At 35.3% G+C, this 21206-nt stretch overlaps 1 protein-coding gene across 7 annotated transcripts in view; it reads left to right on the top strand.

The window, feature by feature from the left end:
- LOC100369528 (pericentriolar material 1 protein-like) overlaps positions 1 to 20048 on the top strand; it is a 35919-nt gene extending 15871 nt beyond the window's left edge. For 3 of the 7 annotated variants that reach the window (XM_085497895.1, XM_085497898.1, XM_085497901.1), the window contains 23 exons: positions 1251 to 1398; positions 1538 to 1625; positions 2104 to 2225; positions 2564 to 2628; positions 3114 to 3376; positions 3920 to 4017; positions 4353 to 4527; positions 5650 to 6382; positions 7084 to 7142; positions 7693 to 7936; positions 8612 to 8849; positions 9396 to 9476; positions 9811 to 9996; positions 10710 to 10877; positions 12019 to 12257; positions 12818 to 13044; positions 14057 to 14217; positions 15071 to 15123; positions 15436 to 15507; positions 16267 to 16381; positions 17227 to 17457; positions 17878 to 18082; positions 18462 to 20048. In XM_085497895.1, coding sequence (XP_085354021.1) covers positions 1251 to 1398; positions 1538 to 1625; positions 2104 to 2225; positions 2564 to 2628; positions 3114 to 3376; positions 3920 to 4017; positions 4353 to 4527; positions 5650 to 6382; positions 7084 to 7142; positions 7693 to 7936; positions 8612 to 8849; positions 9396 to 9476; positions 9811 to 9996; positions 10710 to 10877; positions 12019 to 12257; positions 12818 to 13044; positions 14057 to 14217; positions 15071 to 15123; positions 15436 to 15507; positions 16267 to 16381; positions 17227 to 17457; positions 17878 to 18082; positions 18462 to 18472 — 3982 coding nt within the window. In that variant the 3' untranslated portion in view covers positions 18473 to 20048. The remainder of the gene's footprint in view (positions 1 to 1250; positions 1399 to 1537; positions 1626 to 2103; positions 2226 to 2563; positions 2629 to 3113; positions 3377 to 3919; positions 4018 to 4352; positions 4528 to 5649; positions 6383 to 7083; positions 7143 to 7692; positions 7937 to 8611; positions 8850 to 9395; positions 9477 to 9810; positions 9997 to 10709; positions 10878 to 12018; positions 12258 to 12817; positions 13045 to 14056; positions 14218 to 15070; positions 15124 to 15435; positions 15508 to 16266; positions 16382 to 17226; positions 17458 to 17877; positions 18083 to 18461) is intronic. The other 4 variants (XM_085497896.1, XM_085497897.1, XM_085497899.1 and 1 more) reach the window with 4 other exon arrangements.
- The last annotated feature ends 1158 nt before the right edge of the window (positions 20049 to 21206 follow it).

Raw genomic sequence — 21206 nt, 5'->3', positions numbered from 1 at the left:
CGAATTTATTTTTCGTGCGTTATTATAATCACTACTGAATAATAATTAACAATTTCAACACTTCGAAAACAAGCAAGTTATTTACTTGTGAGCCGAAGCATGGCCGGATTGCGTTACCGTACCCACGGTACCATACTTTTTTAGTGTTGTACCATGATCATTTTCTACTTAGCAATGCATTAATTTTTGTTTTTATTTGAAACTCCTGTCAGAATATACTTTCCATTACGAAGAAAATTAAAAAATAAATGCATATTACATTAAATATACCGAGTATTTTTGTTTTTAATGTGAACATTTTTTTGTGACGTGACGCTTATCGCTCTTTCCTGACATCTAAATTGGAGTTACGCTTATATTCAAATAATTGTACGGTTTATTGTTTGTTTTGTGCAAGTGATGTGGGGGGAAAAATGACCACGCCCATTTAGTGATTGCAATATGGGGGTAATACAAACCGCACCCCGAACTTGAGCTGTTCATCCAAATTTTTTATTTGATACATTGTAATATAAACGCGGTTTATATTAGGATTTTAACGGTACATCTGTCAGATAAATAATTGTTCACTATTCAATTCATATCTATGGTCATTTCAGATTAATACTCTGTTTGGTTAGAATATTTACTATAAGAACCATAATACACGAAAAAATTAAAAAGCAATACAAAACAAATTGGTAGTTGTAACACCATTCTGATACTAATCCAATGTGGACATAGGCTCAAGTCTCTTTTAGTATACTGTTGCTGTGAACTTGTCTTACTCATCAGACCAACTACATAAATACATACATACAGACTGCTTTCTACTGTGGTATACTGTATTTTTTCCATTGGAAGCACATCTATAGAAGCACACATCAACTAAAAATGACATTATTGTATGCTGGATCATTGAAATATATTTCAATAATTTACATAAACACATGCGCTTTTAATAGAGAAAATATGGTAGCTTGTTTTATTATTATAGTGTGTTGTAATTAGTTGGTGAATTCCGTCAGCCTGATATGATTTGTAGTAGTTCGTCAGATATGGTTTGTGGCATGTACACCAGCATCCATACACCAGATGTTGTGTATAAAAAACAACCAGAACTAAATATAATAATTATTTTGTTGTTAAAAATTTCATATTTATCCAAAATCATTATTTGATAGCTGGGTAGCAGAATTCAGAGATACTTGTAAGTAAATTCCTCATTGAGTTGAAATTTGTCTAATTTTACATATTGATGTAACTTACAGGGAAGCATACTATGAAGCCAAGATGAAACAGCAGCGAGGAGAACTAGAGAAACTGATGGAAGAGAGGCAAAGACTGCTATCTGTACAGTTCCAGTTGCAGAAATTAAATCGTCAAATGCCATCATTATCAGCCACATCAACTTCACTGGTAAGAAATATGAAATTTCATCATAAGCAATTTGACTATGAAGATATCATGCATATCTAATTCGTTTTCTTAATTCACTTGATTTCTCTCATGTACTTAATTAATGGAGTAGTACACAGTTGTTCCTTCTACTTTACAGGGGAACACTCCCAGAGGTAGTAAAAATTCCAATCCTAGTAGTAGGAAAATTGAAGATAGCCCAAGGGTTTCACTACCTGAAGGGTCTGGTGAGTAATTACTTGATTTGAAATTAATTGGTCTGTTCATACTCAAACTAGCCAACTTAGAGTAAGCCTTGGTGGTTGTTGATTTTGCGAAATGTAAGAAGGGGACGAAATAAAAAACAAATACATGATTATCCAGTAGGACATGACACCACCCGTCAAGTGCATCGCTTTTAATGATTTGCAGGATGATATGATATCATATTAAACTATTTTTATTCTTCAGGTTCTGCAGTCTCAGTGATTGAAATATTATTTACATTCGTGAAAATTTTGTTGTTTTCCAAAGAGTATTTCCATACATTCCCCTAACATTTCAATTTGGCTGTGATGCCAGGTGTACACTCATGTACAAATCAATTTCAGTCACCAAGATTTTGCAAGAGACGTGGTTTATATAACTGCAATTAGTTGCACATGTGCTTAGTGAAAGAAAGCATTTTGTGAACTTGTGATCACTTTATATTTTATTACATTACAGAAGTGGAATCTTCTAATAGAGAACTTTGGTCTGAAATGAGGCGACACAAAATACTAAGGGAAGAGCTGAGACAAAAGAGAAAAGAACTGGAAGAGTTGTTAGAAGAAAGTAGGAGACAGAGGGTGAGTTTTGTTTACACTTTGAGTAATCAATACAGTTGATTTGTCAATGGTTCCAGTTTCAGACTTTGTTTATTAGACAGGGAACACTCCCAGAAGGTCTACTAACTTTTTACCATGTAAAACCATACATGGGTATGGCCCTGAATTCAATTTTCTGACAATAAACACTGTTTGACCTTTGATTTTCTTACTGGTAATTTTCTCAACAGTGATGTGGGATGGTACAACAAACTCAAGCATATCTCAAGGTCTTGACTAAAATGCCTGTAGACTGTCAAAAACATTTATGCTTATTATTACAGCAAAGCTAATAACTTTATTGTTTTTCATTTTTGCAGAATTCTGCCGATACATCTGACCGTGGTACTTATTCCATTCAGAGTGATGGTAATGATGGAATGGGGTAAGTTTACTCATTGCTAGTCCATGTTTGAACGAAGTCCCTGTTCGATCTGATTGGTAGATGCAAGCAATTCAAAATTGTAACAAAAAATTACTCATTTGACGACTTAGCAATACTGGTAAATATTAATGTTGAAAAGTTTTGATTTTCCCCCAAATCAGCAAAATCGTTTAGTGATGGTATTGGATTTAATCAACCTGTTTAGTAATTTTCACATGTTTCTCGACAAAAGCTCTGAATATATGAAAATTACCACACTCCTTCAATAAATCTGATATCACATGATCACTCATTAGAGATCCTCTATTTATCCCATGGAACTGCCATTGTATATTGGATTAATGTGATTATTATGCTTGGATAGTTACAAATACGATAGTTACAAATACTAAAGTAATGAGTAACTGTATGTGTGCAGTGATGCGATTCTCAGCTCTATAAAGCTTAATTGAAATTAAGTTGTAACCAATTGTCTTGTAAAACAGAATGAGTGCAGACGTGACCACTCAAGCCACATGGGGTGGCTCGACAACTCACATGAGTGACATGGATGATGAAGATGAAGAAGATGTTGATGATGGTTACCCTAGCGATGGTATTGTACAGGTTGAAGAAGAGGAAGAGCAAGAAGGTTCATCGGATCATGATACATACACGATAGAAGCCGACTACAGACATCGGTCACGGAGACCTCTCACACCACCTGATTTAACTTTCATCAGGAATAAGAAAAGAAAACATGAAGAAGGTTAGTTTATTTGTCCTTCAATTATGGAGTTCACTAACAGATCATTTCTAATGTTATTGAAGTCTATTCTGTGAAATATTTGATGGTCTAAGTTTGCATGAATTACAGCAAATATGAGTGTAACATTTAAATTTCATTTGAACTTTTATTTGCTTATGCTTTTGAATACTCAGTAGTCTTCCAATATGCTTGGATTCAGGAATCATCTCCTGTATAATTCATAAGAACGGAAAATCATCAATTGTTTCCTGGCATATTGTATTCCCTATTTTCTAATTATAAGAATGTTCTGAGTGCAAATTTGAAACCGTGGAGCCTTGTGCTGCCTCTTGATAGCTTCTGAAAACATAATTACCATAATTGTTAATTTTTACCAAAAGTTTTGCATCATCCACTCAGCAGGCATTTAAATAGAGATTTTATGAAGAACGTGCTTAAAAAAACTATCCAGAATTGTTTACACATGTCTTGATGATTAGCACAAAGCAAGATTTGAATAATATGATGTACGTTATTGATGTGCAAGGTGTTTTCTATTCACAGATGATCCAACTAATAGGCGACCCTACAGACCAAATAACCTGTTTAGTTCAAGGCGGGCATTTAATACCAGTAGAATGTCTGGTTCTGCAAGGCAGGAGGTGAGAACGATTTGTTGTATTATGTGTTATTGCATAAAAAGACTTGATGAAAGTAGTGAAGTCGTGTATAGCATGTTTAAGTAGGGACTGTCTGGTGACCTGACTAAATGCTTTATATATGATTCTTTGCCATAGTTGGTTGATATAACTGTTTTACACATGCACCCACATCCTCATTCTGGTATTGTTTCTGTCCTCGGAGCATGTTAATCAACTCAGGTGTTTCTTTTTTCAAAATCAAAAAGCTGGGATTCTGGATCTGCAATTAACATCATCGCTTTTTGATCTGAGTAATTAATAAATAAATTTAATAATTTGACCTTTTCAACACATAGAACGTGAGGTCAGCAGAAGAGCTGATCAGAGAGGATGAGAGAAGACGCAACCCAACAGAGACTGAGCGGCAGCTGTTGTTATGGCAATGCCAGCAGTTACAGCAACAACTAAATACTAGTACCAATCTATGTCATACTCTGCTAAGAGATCAACAATCAATTATACACCTTTTGGGTAAGTAACAAAAGGGGTTCTCACACTTGAAGTCGTTGAGAATCGTGTGCCACTTTCTTTGCATTACTTGCAGTGCTGTCATAGAGAGTGAGCCGTTTTTTCTATCATATATTTCTCATTTCACCACCAAAGACGATGACATATTCTGTATTTAAGTAAATTTACAGCTGGATGAATTTCATGACAACATACATCTTTCAAGGATGTTTCTTTTAGAATCTACTTTATTTGAATAATAATATAAATCAGTTTTAAACATATAAAATAATGTTGGAATGTAAGTGTTTTCCTTATTGGAAAGTTTAACACCAATTGTGGCCTACTGTGGTTCAGTAATATTGCTAAACAGATACGAGTCTGTGATACATGTACCTACATGTGGGATCTTGCCAGGTGTTTAATATGGTCAATTAGACTTACATCCTTTGTTGTGATGACCATTTTCTCAGAAAATTACACACGGCTGGTATCATTATGAGACATCATCTGTGTTATTGTAATATTTTAATACTACCCACAAAAGTTTTACATTTTGTAAAGGTCTTCACTCAGCTATGCTCTTTTTTTTTTTAAGGCCTTGTATGTATTAGAATTTGTTTCATGAAGTTCACCAATTCAAAATTATATTCTCACATTTGGCAATTTAATCTTTTCACTTGTTCACATCAGGCCATAGAGCAGATGTCAGTTTAGATGTGTGGCTGTACTGAATAATATAACTGCAAATTCAAAGAGTTGCAGACGATTACATGTTTTTGTTTAATAATATAATTGTAATTGTTTAAAATTTTTAAAATGGTGAAGTAAAAAAAATAATTGGGTTTGAACCCCCTGAAGTTTGATGAGCCGTGACTGTTTTAGTGTTGTGATATTGTTTCCATCTGTTTGAGCAGCTTCATGATCAATTCGTAAAAGTTCAGATTTGAATAAATAATTTTTACAATCTTCAAATACAGAGCTGTCTAGAAACATAGATTAATTCTATCTTAGGGATGTGAGATCATGTTTCACTTCACTTAACTCCACTACCATAATGACTGGAAATGTCAGGGAACAATCTTGCGTCAAGTTTGGCTTCATTAACTCTACTTCTGTAATGACTGGAAATGTCTTTATTTACAGGGAACAACAATCCAACATTTAGTAGTATTGGAGGACCATACACCTTACCAACACCAACCGGTACCAGCCCATCACCTTTCACGCCGACATCGCCATATGGCGGTGATTCACTCTCCAGTTATAACTTTCAACTACAGCAACAGCAGCTTCTGCTAAATATTAACCATGCTTATAATCAATTGTACCAGCAACAGTTGGAAATCCGTGCCTTACAAGAACACTTTCAACAGCTGACAACAAGAGACAATCATAACCATAACAATTCCGCCCTTGATGATTTAAGGTACGGGGAATACGACAGCGACCGACCTAGTTTGTTTGCCTCGCATTTCCAAAGCCCTCATAGGTTAACAACTTTCAATCCTCCATACGCCACAATGAATTCTACATTCAACCTCTCACCCCAGTTTCCATCCACTTTCTCACATCCAACTAACTATGCAAGTGCACACAATGAGAGACTTTACGATTCCGGGAATCGACGAGCAGCTGAGGCAGCCGGATACCCAAAGTATGAACGTCAGGACGCCAGTACTAGGTATGATTATTTGAGACAATTTGAAGATGCCAATCAAAATCCGTGGCAGAATGATTCAATCCGAACGTTTCCACGGAGACATGAAGCAGAGGATGATGAAAATGAGGAGGAATGTTATGAAGATGATGATATAGTGAATCAGCTGAACCAGCCCCGGATTCCACCGCTCAATTTAGCAGAGATTCTCAAAAGAGCGTATGTATTTATTATATATTTTCCACTACTCTTTGATCTAGTGTGGAGAAAAACTATTTTTGCAATAGTTACTTTTCTTTCTGGACACATTGCTTCATGATTACTGTGAACAAGGCTTGAGCTTCACAGAGGCGTCAAAGCCCGAGGAGTAAACAGTTGTAACCTTGAAAATCCTTTCTCTTGAAAGTGGATGCTGTCTCAACTCTGAAGTTCAAGCCCTGCTGCTAAGCTTTAAAGCTTGTCTGTTTGCCATATTTTATCATAGTTATGTTCCATTGATTGAGCCTAATTATACATGCAAGCACATAGAATAATTGGTTTATCACAATCCTGATTTAATAATTCAAACACAAGCCCAGTTTACCGATATGCAGAATGGTTCAAGTATGCCACAACAGGGCAGTATAAATGTTGGTTCATGGCACTAGAGGGCAGTATACATCTTAAAATGTTGTTCTTCTTGGTATTACTTTGACTATGAAAAAATTCTGTGAAGCTCATTGTGACTGCCTGTTTTAAAAAGACCCCCCCCCCCTAAATTATTCACTGCTTACAATTTTCTATAGAACTATGTGATCTGTTGCAAAAACAATTTTAGCATTTTTTAAAAGAAATCTTTCTGGTGTTGGATTAATAGAGGAGAGTAAATTTAAATTCATTGTAGTAAACAGAATAAACTTTCCTTTGTCCTGATTATATAGAGAGAAGAGGCGGGCTACCAGGTCACAGCAGGCCACAGACAAGTCAACTCAGGAGCCAGGTAATGTCTTCTCACTAACAGTTGACCCCATATTGCATTGCGGTTGATAATACACCATATATCACATGATTATATCAGTAGTCATTTTAGTGTAAAATATCACTGAGGTCCCTGGGAGGGGGGGGGGGGTAAATTTTTGTGTGTTGAGGCTTGCCAGGTTACCCATGTAAAATAAATTAATAAACTTTTATTTCTTTAGAGTTACCAATGTTACCATGTTCCAAATTACTACAGCCCCTAGTAAAATATTCAGACCATTACATATTTCATAAATTGTCTCATGATTCCAATCCAACTTTAGAAATTATTTAAGCATGCAACTTTTAAATTCTGTATTTGAAGGCGAAACAAAAAATACAAAACTAAAACATTCAAGAGTGAACTCAAAACCAAGGACTGCAGGACACGCTCTACTGAACCAAATGCACTACCACTCTAGAACAATTCCTACAGTGAAACAATACCTGAATTAAATTTCTGATAGCTTGCATGTAGATCTCCCAGCATTGTTGTTTATTTATTATCTGACAAATGTTTTTTTCATTCTCAGATATCATAGGAACGAAATTTCCCAGCCAAAGTAAAGCAACTGCTACCAGGAGTTTAGCCAAGAAAGACCGACGTCAGAAGCCAAAGATATCAAACCCTCATGATTTTCGTCCTGGTTTAAGTGCAGGTATTAGCGGGACAGCTTTTGTCGATACGGCGAGTTTGTCTAGTGCTATATCCAGTGTACCTGGTGGAATAAATGAAGATAGAATGGCTAAGATGGCAAGGAAAGCTGTTAGTGATGGGTGAGTGCAGTGCTTTTGTTTCCACTGCTTCAATACCATGATATATAACTTACAAGTGAATTAAAATAGACTAGAAGCTTTATTGTTGCTTCGATAAAAAAGCTGTGGGCTGTGATGTCTTCTCACTGTATGTATTTTCACAGGTAAAACATCACAACATGCCAGCTTGCTGCTTTATATGTTGTCTCCATTTCATGAAGGTTTTGCTCAATTTATAAATGTCATATATATCTTTTTGACAGACACAATTTGCATATTTATTATTTTTTTCATAAATTTGTTGTCAAAGGTTTACATTGTTTACTGTTTCCTACAGGTCTAGATCAAAAGGATGTGTTGGTTTATTGTTTTTTAAAAGTAGACATCGACGATTTAGCATCTATCTGAGCAACTGCCATTTTTGTGAAGCTCAGGCAAAGCACTGTGCCATGTTATCATTACCTTTACAAGCTTTTGAGCATGAAAGTCTAATTTCTTCCTTACTTTTCCAAAAAAGTACTATAGAAAATTAGGAATTATGTCCATTTGATCCACAATTAATAAAGAAGTTGTAGAAAAGTACATAAAATTTGCGCAAAATGTTTTACCAAATTGTTTGTGGTAAAAAAAATATGGCATTCTAAGAGTGTTAAGTATACTCGACTGATGAATAAAATATTTTGATTTGTATTACAGTGAATCTGATGCACAGAGTGATTTCTCGTTGTTTGAAGCATTGCGCGAGAATATCTACTCGGAGGTTGCCACGCTGATATCACAGAATGAATCCCGTCCTCATTATCTGATAGAATTGTTCCGTGAGCTGCAGATGTTGAATACTGATTACTTAAGACAGAGAGCCCTGTACTCGATGCAAGACTTAGTTTCCAGGTACCTCACAGAAGAGAATCTCACCAGGCCTATCAAAAGTGTGGTAAGTTCAGTTGTATTTAAATACTATGCCAATCACCTCTGTGTGTGCTCTTAGCTGGTTTGCAACAATCCCATTCTATATTTTTAAGCAGGGTAGATTAAACTACAGGTGCTTCTTATAAAGTGCATTATGTGGTTATTTTATATTTGATAATTTATCTAATAGAACTCGTTTTTCAGACTGGTGGCTCTAAAATAGTTGTGAAATTTTAACAGATCCTCAATATTCATAATTCAAGTAGATTGATTAGACATTTCTATATGTAAAAATTATAAAAATGTGCACATATTGGGATATATGATGCAAACTTTTTGTGTTCAATTTTAACAACTACTTCGATTACATGTAGGATTTGTTCTATTAGTTGCGCATACTTTTACATAAATGAGAGGTATGGCCGAAAAATGCAATTTTCGGTACATGCTCCTATTAGAGCGAATACTGTATTAATTTTTCTATTCTGTTCATTCATAAGCTTGGAATGTTTCCATTCTCATGTCATCTCATCCTACATTGCAATTAATTCATGCCTTGCTTTGCTCACAGCCCCGTCCAGCTTGGCAAATGTCAACTTCTGAACAAACCCCCAGTGAAAGTATAGTCACCTCTGATGATGAAGATGTCCGGGTAAGCTCAAATTAAATGTATAATAATTACAATGAAATAAGGATCATCACGGTGTCAGCATACTGGTATATCTTGTTTTTATTTGCCTACTTTTTATGCATTTTAAAAACTGGCGCTGATAGTTATTCTGATGCTTTCTATTTTCTCATCAATTCCGCAGATCAGAAGATATAAATCTGTTAACCACTATGCTTTTGTGCATACTGGAGAATTTCAAAATTGATTTCTAGTGAAATATCAAAAGTATTAATGAATGAAATGGAAAATGAAGTGTAGTGATGGTTTTCATATTTCTCGGTTCTGATTGGTGTATTTTCAACTTTCACCCTAACAGGCTCGCCTCTATGCTCAGAATCCCAATTTATTTGGCTGTAGCGATGCTGTTGGTTCCTATGACTATGCTGAGAATGTCAGCTCGGCTAGTTCTCTGTCCACTCCAAACTCTGCCCATCTAGACAGTTTTGGCTTTGCTAATGATGATTTGGGTGACACCGTAATACACCTAGATAAAGCGATGCAGGTATGTAGTATCAATCGTACAATTAGAATGTGGGTCTCTCTCTGGGTGTAGATCTGCTGGCTGCTCCTTGATTTAAGTTAGCTAAAGTTAAGATGTTTACAGAGGAAGTTGAGCATTCTTTCTTTGCGCTTTTCTCATTGCTTCCATATTCTTTTCTCATTGCTTCCATATTCATCCATATTAATAGCTCATAACTGTTGCTCCAACCAATTCTAATGTCGTTTGCTTGTTTACGTTTATTGTGTCTCATAGCAACTAATATGTATTATCAATGACGCTGTTTGACTTGTATGGAGTTAATTCATCCAGCTTTATTTACCATAGTCCTAAATAACTGTTGAGAGTTAGGGAGCCACAAGACTTGTTTTTGCATCTTAAATAGTATTTGATTTTCTGTCGTCATTTCCGCTGTTCCAATACTTTGGTTACAGTTGATGTGATGAGAGGTGAGAATGGAACTTATGATTTGTGGGGCAAAAACAAGTCTTGTTAGCTCTCACTCTTGACCAGATCTCGGCTACTATTTGCGTCTGAGGTCTGTTGTAATTCTTGATTGAATTATTCATAGCACAGTCTAAAATTTAGTATGAAATATTCACATGCTGTCATGTCTACTTTAACGATATCTGCTAGATTGCAGCATGAGTTTAGGTAATTGTCTTTCTTGCATCCAAGCCCCAGCTAGACTAACACAAAGCTAATGACATTTGTAGCGTATGCGAGAGTATGAAAGAATGAAAGGGGAAGCCGAGTCTGAAGGCAGGAGTGCTTCTAACGTCAGCACACCAGCTAAAAGGGACCGTGGCACATCAGACATTCCAAGTACCGGTAATAGTTCAGCTCAAGATGTTGGCAGTGAAAGTTCAGTATCAGATGTTCCAGTAAGTATTAGTAGTACAAGATGCGTTTCCTCTGTCCATGCTCATCTATAACTAGAGTTTCCCCCACACATTACAGATATCAAAGGCATATTATTATAAGGAGGTAAGATTATTCAACTCATCACAGATAATGCTGTTATCATTGCTTAGGTGATGTCATTTGGTGCTACAATACCAGTCTTTTCTAATAATACTTATGAGTCACTAAATTTACTTAACAATTTTGATTATCATTTCGTAATTAGGCAATGATCATTAGCAGACAAAAATCAGCAAAGTTTGGTCACCTGACTTCATTGGTGCTTTGCACATCTGACTGTAATTTGTTCATAAATTTTGAAGTCAAACGGACCTAATTTTTGTATTCACTACAGGTTTTTTTTTTTTAAATTATGCATGTTTATCATGTGAATGTTAACAAAAGTTGACTTTAGCGTTTAAAGGGTATGCCTTATTTGATCTATCAGTAATGCATATATTTATTTATTCAACACTAAAATGAACTACACTAACATACAGTAAAGTTAATCAACTACACATAATGCTAAATAATATTACAAACATGCAAAGGATCATAATAAACTTATACGGTACAATACAATACAATACAATACACTAGCAAATATTGTTAAGAGGTAAAAAAAAAAAATCACATTAAATTAGTTATAATTATGGTGGAAAGAATATTTTAAATTTTGGTGGAGTTGCTCACATCTCATTTGCATACATTTTTGTATGTATTGTGCAGTTCTTATTCCTGAACAATATTTCATAATTGCATTGAATTTTTCTAGTTCATTTAACTTACTAAAATTTAGTATAATTTCCTTACAGTACTTGAATAATTCAATTCTGTGTGTATTGTACAGACTGCAATTCATAAGAAAATGTATCTCATCTTCAATCTGCTTTTTATCACAGTATTTGCATACTCTTTCATTCCTTGGAGTTTTAAAATAACTATGCTTGCGTAAATGACAGATGCGAGTCTGTAGTCAACGTACAATTAATGCGATTTTTGGCTTACTTGCAATTCTATTGGAGATGTACTCCTAATAGAGTAAATGGGGGATGCCTTGAGAATGCCAATGATCAAACCCAGATATGAATTTGTAACTCAATATTCCTGTTTGTGTTTCAGTACCCACGTATTGATACTGGTCAGTTAGACAAACAAATCAAAGGTATTATGCAAGAGGTGATACCATATCTGAAAGAACACATGGACGATGTGTGTTCACCACAATTGCTGGCTTACATAAGAAGATTAGTGCTGACGTTGACAAGACAGAGAGGAGACAGCCAGGAGTTTGTACGCTTCTTTAATAAGCAGCTTGGATCGATCTTGCAAGATTCGTTGGCCAAGTTTGCTGGTAGAAAGTAAGTATTTTGTCCTAGTGTAGCCCTGTAATAGTGTAGCCCTGTAATAGTGTTAGCCGTACAACTAGCTATGTTACTAGAAAGTTTGCCTTATAATCCCACCACCAATAGTAGTAAGAAGGGTTTGAAATACACCAAACTGCCACTTTATGTAAACAGGTCATCAATGTAAGCAAAAATAATACAGTATGTAATTATTAAGTCATTGAAGTTGTCCCTCAAATCTTTAGGCAAGACATCCACATAATCTGTAACAAAATTGAATTTTGTCTGCTCCTAAATAGTAAACAGAATCCGGGATTATTTTTCAAAAAATGCATAGAAGTGTATAAAGCCAAATGGGAAAATTATCTTCCACAAAATAAATATATGTATAAATTCACATCCTGCATTTTGAAATGTACAAGAGGTTAATCAGCTAGTTATTTTTTGCACCTGGCCTAAATAGTATATCTGAATTGTGTCTCGACACCCCAGAATGTGTTATATGCTTGACACTGATTACCTGTGCATCCAGCTTTGTTGATTCTAATAACTAATATCTCTGCTGTACTTTGTAGAATGAGGGAGTGCGGAGAAGACTTACTGGTGGATGTATCTGAGATTTTATTCAATGAGTTGGCATTCTTTAGATTAATGCAAGATTTAGACAGTGCTGGTGCTGGTAGTGCACCTAAGAGGAAATATGACAGTGAAACTACCGGCACTGACACCACGACTGGGCAAGAAGGTTTGGCTGAAGGTGATTTGTTTACTCTACTCAGCATGGCTTTGACTTCCCCATCAGGCATGTTTTTATTGTCTTTGTCTTTTGTGTGTAAAATCTCTATAATTTTGCATGTTGTAATTCTCTCTGTAACTTAACCAATAACTTTAAAGTAATCTATCAGTAACATAATCAAATGTCAGTTACTCAATGTTAAAAATGTTAATATTCATTCTCGTATTTTTGTTCACTCAAAGTTTCTGATTGTATGTTAATCTAATACTAATATTTACTGTCATCGCCGTATTGTTCCGAACACCAAAACAGCAACATTGCCTGCTAAGTCGCTGTATGGTTTGCTATACTTGCCTCAAAATCATTGCATGATTAGAACTGGTTAGATCAAACTATTGTTTTTGACGATGCGATGTTTGGCTAAATGCACGCATTTTACAGTGTTATGCCCTGCATTGAACACTCCTGTTAATGTGTCCTGACTTTTCAGGCTGTGTCAGTAAATACATTTTGTTTGGATACCTTTGCTATGTATCATATAACAATTTATGCAATTGGATGCAGTGAATTTTAAGGTAATTTCAGTTTGAATCCCTCACCATTATTTGGTTTAACCCAAATTGTTCCAATCGTATAAAAATCATGAGATGCGCATAGCAAATCTCTCGGCAACTTAGCTGGCAATGTTGTTGTTTTGGTGTTCAAAACAATAAGTTATTGACAGTAAAATGTATTTAATTTTAGCGTAATTAAACAACGTATTTGACCTTTGTATGTTGTGTTGTGTGGGACGGGACCCATGTCAAATGTGTGTGGCCATCTCTTTGAAATCTGCATGTATCAACTAACAAATCTTTATATGTGTGGTGACCATATTTTGTCTACAGTACACTGCATTTGATTGTTTCCAAAATCCTGGGCTCTTATTTCGAAATAAGATTGCACAACTTCTGGCATTTTCGCCACTGTCATTCACATAACAATAAAATCAGTGGCTTGCTGTAATCAAAATAGCACCACATGAGGGGAACTGATACAAGTTAGACACTAAAGCGGCATTTTTTGAATGTCTCTGTAGGCGAGAGCTCATCAGACGAGGACGAAGAGGATGACGATGAAGATAGCAGTGATGAAGAGTCTGACACTGGATCCAGTGAAGGTGATGAAGAACTACAGGATGTAGAAACAGCCATGGCTATTACTCCCGCTGAAGAAGAAGAACTAGGAAAAGTAGGAAATGTATATTAATTATTTTATTATATCTTTTCCCTTACAATCTCCTCCATTGCTGCTGTGTATGAATGAGTGTTGTGAAAGTGACTTCCTTGTTGTTTCCCGTTGTGATATGCAATCTAAATTTATACCTCAACATACACCAGAATTGCCCTAACTTCAGATTTTTTTCATTCCAATTTTGTGCATTCAGTTTTCAACTTCCGTAAACTGCTGTATTTTCTGTTTGATTGCTTATTTCAGTCAACTATGAATGCGAGTCAGTCATTTGTCCAGGGATTGCGTTAACCCCATATTTTGCTTCCCGGACTCCAATTATTGAAGAGGGACCCAGTTTTTCAGGCAAGCTGGGGTCCAATCTCTAATAAAGTTATCCAGGGTCAAATTTCAATTTCTTAAACTTTTGTAAGTGGGACTCGTCTTGCCGAGACACTAGCGCAAACCCTGATTTGTCAATCTGTGGTTGTAAATAGTTGTACTAGATTTGAATCACCATGGTTAGAGTTTTGAAGGTGCATAGCCATAACAAATAAATAAATCAAACCACACAGTAAAAATATTTTCCATATCTGACAAGTACTGCATTCTTTTTGTTAGTTGATTAGTGAATCATTTCACCACAGGAATTGGATTGCTTTATGAAAAATCATAAATATTCTTAAATTCATATGTTACTGTAACATTCACTTTATATTATTAATCATAATAATTTACCTTTTTGAGCATTTAGAATTAGTGTTAGGTATTGGTGGTGAAAGTGACAATTTGTAGTAGCCAAATCTGAATTGTAGTTTTCCATTAGTAACTGATGCATCCTGGTATTCATGATAATATTTTCCCTATTTGTATAACCTTACAGGCACGTGATGATGCAATGGCAGCAAACATAGAAATCAATAGTGAGAGAGACGAGTGAGTATTAACGTTTACTGCATTAGTTGCATCTTTCATATAAATCATGTATTCTTTGCAAATGAACCCTTTGAACAATTGAATGCCTTGTTTTGAGTTATACTGCCCTCTGGTGGTATATGTTGGAGAACAGTTTTGTCTAACTTCAGTGTACTGCCTGATATTTCCTAAATTGTCCCAGTTCACAATAAGATGAACCCTGTGCGCCACAAATGACTCTGCAACCAGGAAACTCCAAACTACATAGTTTCTTCATTCAAATATTTAGCATGATAACTTTTTGGACTTTTTTTTCTTGTGCTCGTTTTACAGGGACAGTGAGACTCCAGCTGCTAAAACAGTCAAGATAGAACTTTCAGTCAGTGAAAGTAAACCCTACACAAGGTATAATAATCTGACCTTTTTTGATAAACAACAAATTGACAGTCAGTGTGGAATTGCCTTTCTTTAAAGTTGCACTCTGAGACTATTTACAACGTATCATTATATGGAGCCTTAGAACCATTGTGTGAAATATTTAATAAATAAAGGAAGCCCGTGCTCAAAATGTCTAGCTATTTTTAATAGTTACTTAGGGCTATGATTACCAAATATTGTCTACTATATATTGATGGTCAGAGTTGCTGTTTATATGTTCTAAACATTCAAATCTCAATGATTTCAACACAAACAAGCGTTGGTAATTATATCGGCTTCCCATTTGATTGTACATGTATTTCAATTTAACTTGCTAATACTTTTGAGTAGTGCAATGTAGGGTGCAGATTCACAAAGATTTGCTTCTGGTTTGAATTACTGTGGCTCATCACTGTATTTCGGCAACACGTCAAATATTTCTCCTAGTCACAAATAATTCAACACTTGAGATAGTAGTTATAAGACTTCAACAAAGCTATAGGAATATCCTCAGAGTACATGCAAGCGTTGGTCGCATTCAAACTAGTAGGTAATTTCTATTTTGATGCCGTTTACCATTAAGTGTGAATTGCTGTGCAAGCCTACCGCAGACTACCACGTCATGGTCATGGAATCTATGCATAAATTTGCATAAATGCGGTCGACCGTCGAGCACCGACCTCCACCGCGGTGCACCGCCTGTAGGATTTCTTACTCTTCCCCTATTTATATATTGTGATTTTTTAGTACTGGTAGTGGTGAGGAAGATGAAGGGCAAGATACAGTAAATGAAATCCAAGAGTACACAACAACGATAATGGCAGCCACTGCTGTTGATGAAACCTTTGATGCTGAACCTCAGGTACGGACGGTAAAGCATTATCAGAACTAGTGTAGTGGTCAAACTCACGATCAGTACACCAAGTTCAAACCTTGGGTTGACAGATGATTTAATTTAATCAGCGAAAAATGCCTCAATAGGTGATTTTCCGAACAATTGCGAGATCTCGCGAGATGCATGAAAGACGCGCGTCGAACGTCTGCCGCAAAAAACGAACGATTTGATTTTGAACTAGAATTTCTTTATTTCGCAGCTTACATTGACCGGCCGATCTTCGACAGAGGAATATTGCTTCCGAATACCCTTACTTCATCAAAATTGCCTATCATCAAATGTGAACAGCACATTATTAAGCATGGAAATGTCCCCGAAATACCCACGCGATGTTTGACGCGACTACGACGCTATGACCTTTGTTTGTCCTGTTTTTACGTTCGATTTCACGCATAACGCGTGATTCTCGCAGTGTACGGAAAATGGTCTATTAAAACTCACTGAATAATCAATGTTTGTGCAGTGTATAACGACCCATATATGTGTGTCACAAACTACTGGTTAGAGAATGATTATAAAGGTGCATTTTGTGTGATGTACTATAAGTTTGAAGTGGACACAAGTTTTCATGTGAAAATACCTTTGACAGCCCTTCTACTGCGACAAGCTATTAAAAACCATATATTTACAAAAAAAATTCTGTTAACCCTATTCTTTTGTATTTTGCATGTGTTCAAGTTGAATAAATGATTACAAATTATTTCACATAGTATAAAAAAAAATTACCAAAAAATTCTGATGAAACTGTCTTGTTTAACCTGATTGCATTTCCATGTAGTGAATTAATAAAACATTGAAACTTTTGATTATAGGATGCCATTACTACAGAAGTGATTGTGAAGCAGAAAGAACAAAGCGACGAAGAAAAAGAGACAGATTCAACAGAAAAGGGAGAGGTGGTCATTGTACCAGACACTATTGAGAAGCCAATAGAAGACAAAGAAGTGACAGTTAGTCCTCAGATGAACGGTGGCACAGAAGTGGAAGAGGAGCAAGAAGTTACGATTGATGATTTGCCTCCTGAGTTTACTAGTCTCTCACAGGTAACAAACTCTCACAATTTGAAACTTAAAAATGTATTTGAAGCCTCAAGGTGTAGTTTGTAATGCATACTTTATCCACATATAATTACGGTACATATCTCACACAGTGACGTTTGAGTTTGAAATGTCACCAGTTGTTATGATTTGATAAATGGCATTGGTTTATGCTTGTACATCAGGAAAATAGATCTTGACATTTTTTTTTCTGACTGATTAACATTAAACATATTTGCACACAACTGCATCTTTGGGACATTTGTCGTATATATTTCCTAACTAAACTAAAGCATGTGGCTTTCTAACGCGCACACACTGGTCAATAATTGTAATTCTACTTTTGGAGCATTGTATATGGGAGACGCCCTTACGTATTGTGATTTTATGTACCTGGACATCATGAGTTTGTGTTCCAACTCACAGGTTGAATTAGAAGAAAAGATTGCTGAAGAGCAAGCTGAGAACACAGCTGTCAAAGCTGCATTAGAGGCGTTAGAAAGTGGAGGCGAGAGCGAATTAGTTGGAAATCCTGAGAATTTGAAAGTTCCAGAGACGGCTCCAGAAATAGCTCCAGAGACTGATGGTGTTCCGAAAGTGCAGATTAATCAAATTAATGCCGATGAATCAGGTAAAGTACAAATAGTCTTGTTGAAGTCTTTAACATCCACTCTGCATGCTGTATACTATACTTCTTCTTGTAGCTGTCAATCCTATGCAAATGTGAGCAAAGTGAGATTTATTTATTTTAATTTATTGGCTTTATTACTTATTAAACCCAATGGATTAACCAGTATTACTATAGGACAACAACTTTTAAACCTGGTAGCCTAACAGGCTTTCAAGAAATTTTGTTATTTTAAGTCCAGTGTAAATGCACTTGTGGATATTGAAATCCAAACTTAGTACGAGAATTTAGTAGACATGGACACACAAAAAAATACACGTTGAAAATATTTCATCATCAGATCATACAACATTTAAATTTTCATTTTTTTTTCCCACTACAGATGAGCCCTAGTATTCAGGCTGGCTGAGAGCACACTGCCAACTACTTGAAGACCAAATACAGTGAATACAGCCATATGTAAATAGTCCCTCATATTCCAAGCTTGACACTTGGCTTTGATCCTGCAATTTACAGTCTTTCATATTTGGAAATGTCAGGATTTTCAGAAGTTTTTTTTTTTTTTTTTTTTTACCCCTGCCTTCCAGGCATCCATTTTGGTGATATAATAAAATGTTTGAAATGAATTGTAAATAATATATATCATGTCTTTTGGAATATCATTTATTGATTTGAGTGAGTGGAGGAATTGATAACCAATGAAATTTTATATTATTTAAATGTGATTTCTGTAATTCTTGTTTTCTGATGATTTTCATATGTAAACGAGTCAACACAGTGACACTCCGTTTGTCAGTCACATAAGTAGCAAATCTGTAGTCAATGTTGTGTTAATACCATGTACTCCAAATCAGTTTCATTCTCAGTTTTCTTAGTTCTTGTAGTTTATTGATGTTTTTTGTTAAACTGCCATGTGTTTTCTTTTTTTACTTGTGTCGTTAAACAGACGCGAGATGAAAACTTTTCAGAATTTATTATTAGCTATATTTAGCTACAGATTTTTAAGAAAAAGCTTTTAGTGCCTTCTTACTTGGCTGCATTGTGTGTCCTGGGCCAACTGTAGGAAATTTTGGCCTTTTCACAGATGATCAATTTTTGAATTCCATTGAATTGTATTCTGATTCACAGGCATTGATCCAACTTGTTCATCAAACTGCCCCTCCCCTCCCCTCCCCTCCCTTCCCAAACAAGTAATTTGTACAAATCTAATAGAATACCCTTGTATTTGTGTTTAAACAATTCAACTTTGTCATACATAGAATAAGTTGATTCGCAGAACTTTTTTCAGAATTTTATTACTGTTATTCACTCATTATATTGTGATGTAAATTTTTGTTAATTTGGTTTAGTTTTTTTCTAATTGTTTTGTGATAAAAAACAATCTATGCAGCATGTAAAAAAATATGATGATATACAGCATTGTGCGACATTATCATCTTATGAGAGTTCACTGACGCGACTCAATGGAACTAGCATGTGAGCTAGTCCTTACTTAGAGCTCCCCTAAAAACTATACTCTGTAGCTCTCAACGAATACAACGGAATATTAGGGGTCCTTTCAAAACACATTTGCATTGACAGTTTCTCGTTTGTTTATTTTTTCCCAGTAGATTGCTTAGAGGTGTGTTTTCATCTATCTTACTCTATACTTAACAAGGTTTTCTCTACTGAAGGTCAATTATTATATAGAGAACCATTTTTTGTCCATTAGTTGGGGATAGTAACTGGTAGATAGACACCCCCCACCCCCACCTGAGTAAACTGCAATGACACACAATTCTGGTTGTGTGAACACTATATGTAAAGCCCTTGTGCAGCAAGTTGTTTTTTTGAATTTTTGAAGTGTTAAAGCTAATGTTAATGTGAATTTAATTGAAAACTGTAATCATTTACGTTTTGCAGCCCAAGGAATTGAACTGTATATTAGTTTGAAGCTGAAATAAATGGGTTTCAGTCAAGCTGAAAAGAAGGTTTCATCTTTGTTTAATATTAAAATGCTTGTGTGAAGACCAGACACTTGCTTAACTCAACCCTGACAAGGTGGATCAAACTTATCATCTGATACATAATTATCACAGAAATGCTGAAATGTTCAAGTTACAAAAATGACTACCGGTACTCCAAAATTTTTAAAACCATGCCAGAACTCAATGTTTAATTTAACAGTTACAGAATTTTGAGTTATGGCAACATAAATTGTTACTGTTATTTAACATCCACATTTAGTGATAGTTCTATGTTGCCCAACACTTGAAGTTTGTTGAACTGTTAATTAAAGTTTGTGATACTAAATTTGGATGTACATTGCACATAACTCAAAGTTCAGTTAACTTATAATTTATTATTGAGTTTTGGTTTCCTTATAATATTGGCATGGTCATTTTTTGAGCTACATGTTTAGCTCCGCTGTCGACTTTGTCGAGCGGAGCTTATCATATGAGTGATTGTCCGTCGTCGTCCGTCGTCGTCGTCCGTCGTCCGTGTCAATGTTTTACTTTTTCGACTTCTTCTTGAAAACTACAAGCCTGAATGCATTGATACTTGGTGTATATGTACCTTGGGTAGACCTCTCTCAGATTTGTTCATTTCATGATGGTATCTTCAATTCTCTAATTTTGGTGAATATTTTTGTCATTTTTAGTAAAAAGTGATATTTTCAACTTCTTGTTGAAAACCGCAAGTGCAATTGCTTTGATATTACATATATAGGTACTACATGTGGACCTCTCTCAGATTTGTTCATTTTGTAATGATGTCTTTAATTCTCTAATTTTGGTGAATATTTTTATCATTTTTGGTAAAAAGTGATATTTTCGACTTCTTGTTGAAAACCGCAAGTCCAATTGCTTTGATATTACATATATAAGTACTACATGTCGACCTCTCTCAGATTTGTTCATTTTGTAATGATATCTTCAATTCTCTAATTTTGGTGAATATTTTTGTAATTTTTGGTAAAAAGTGATATTTTCGACTTCTTGTTGAAAACCGCAAGTCCAATTGCTTTGATATTACATATATAGGTACTACATGTGGACCTCTCTCAGATTTGTTCATTTTGTAATGATATCTTTAATTCTCTAATTTTGGTGAATATTTTTGTAATTTTTGGTAAAAAGTGATATTT

Source organism: Saccoglossus kowalevskii, chromosome 4 (assembly GCF_978046115.1).
Source record: "Saccoglossus kowalevskii chromosome 4, keSacKowa6.1, whole genome shotgun sequence".
NCBI classification, from domain to species: domain Eukaryota; kingdom Metazoa; phylum Hemichordata; class Enteropneusta; family Harrimaniidae; genus Saccoglossus; species Saccoglossus kowalevskii.
This window is presented reverse-complemented; position numbering and strand designations above follow the sequence as displayed.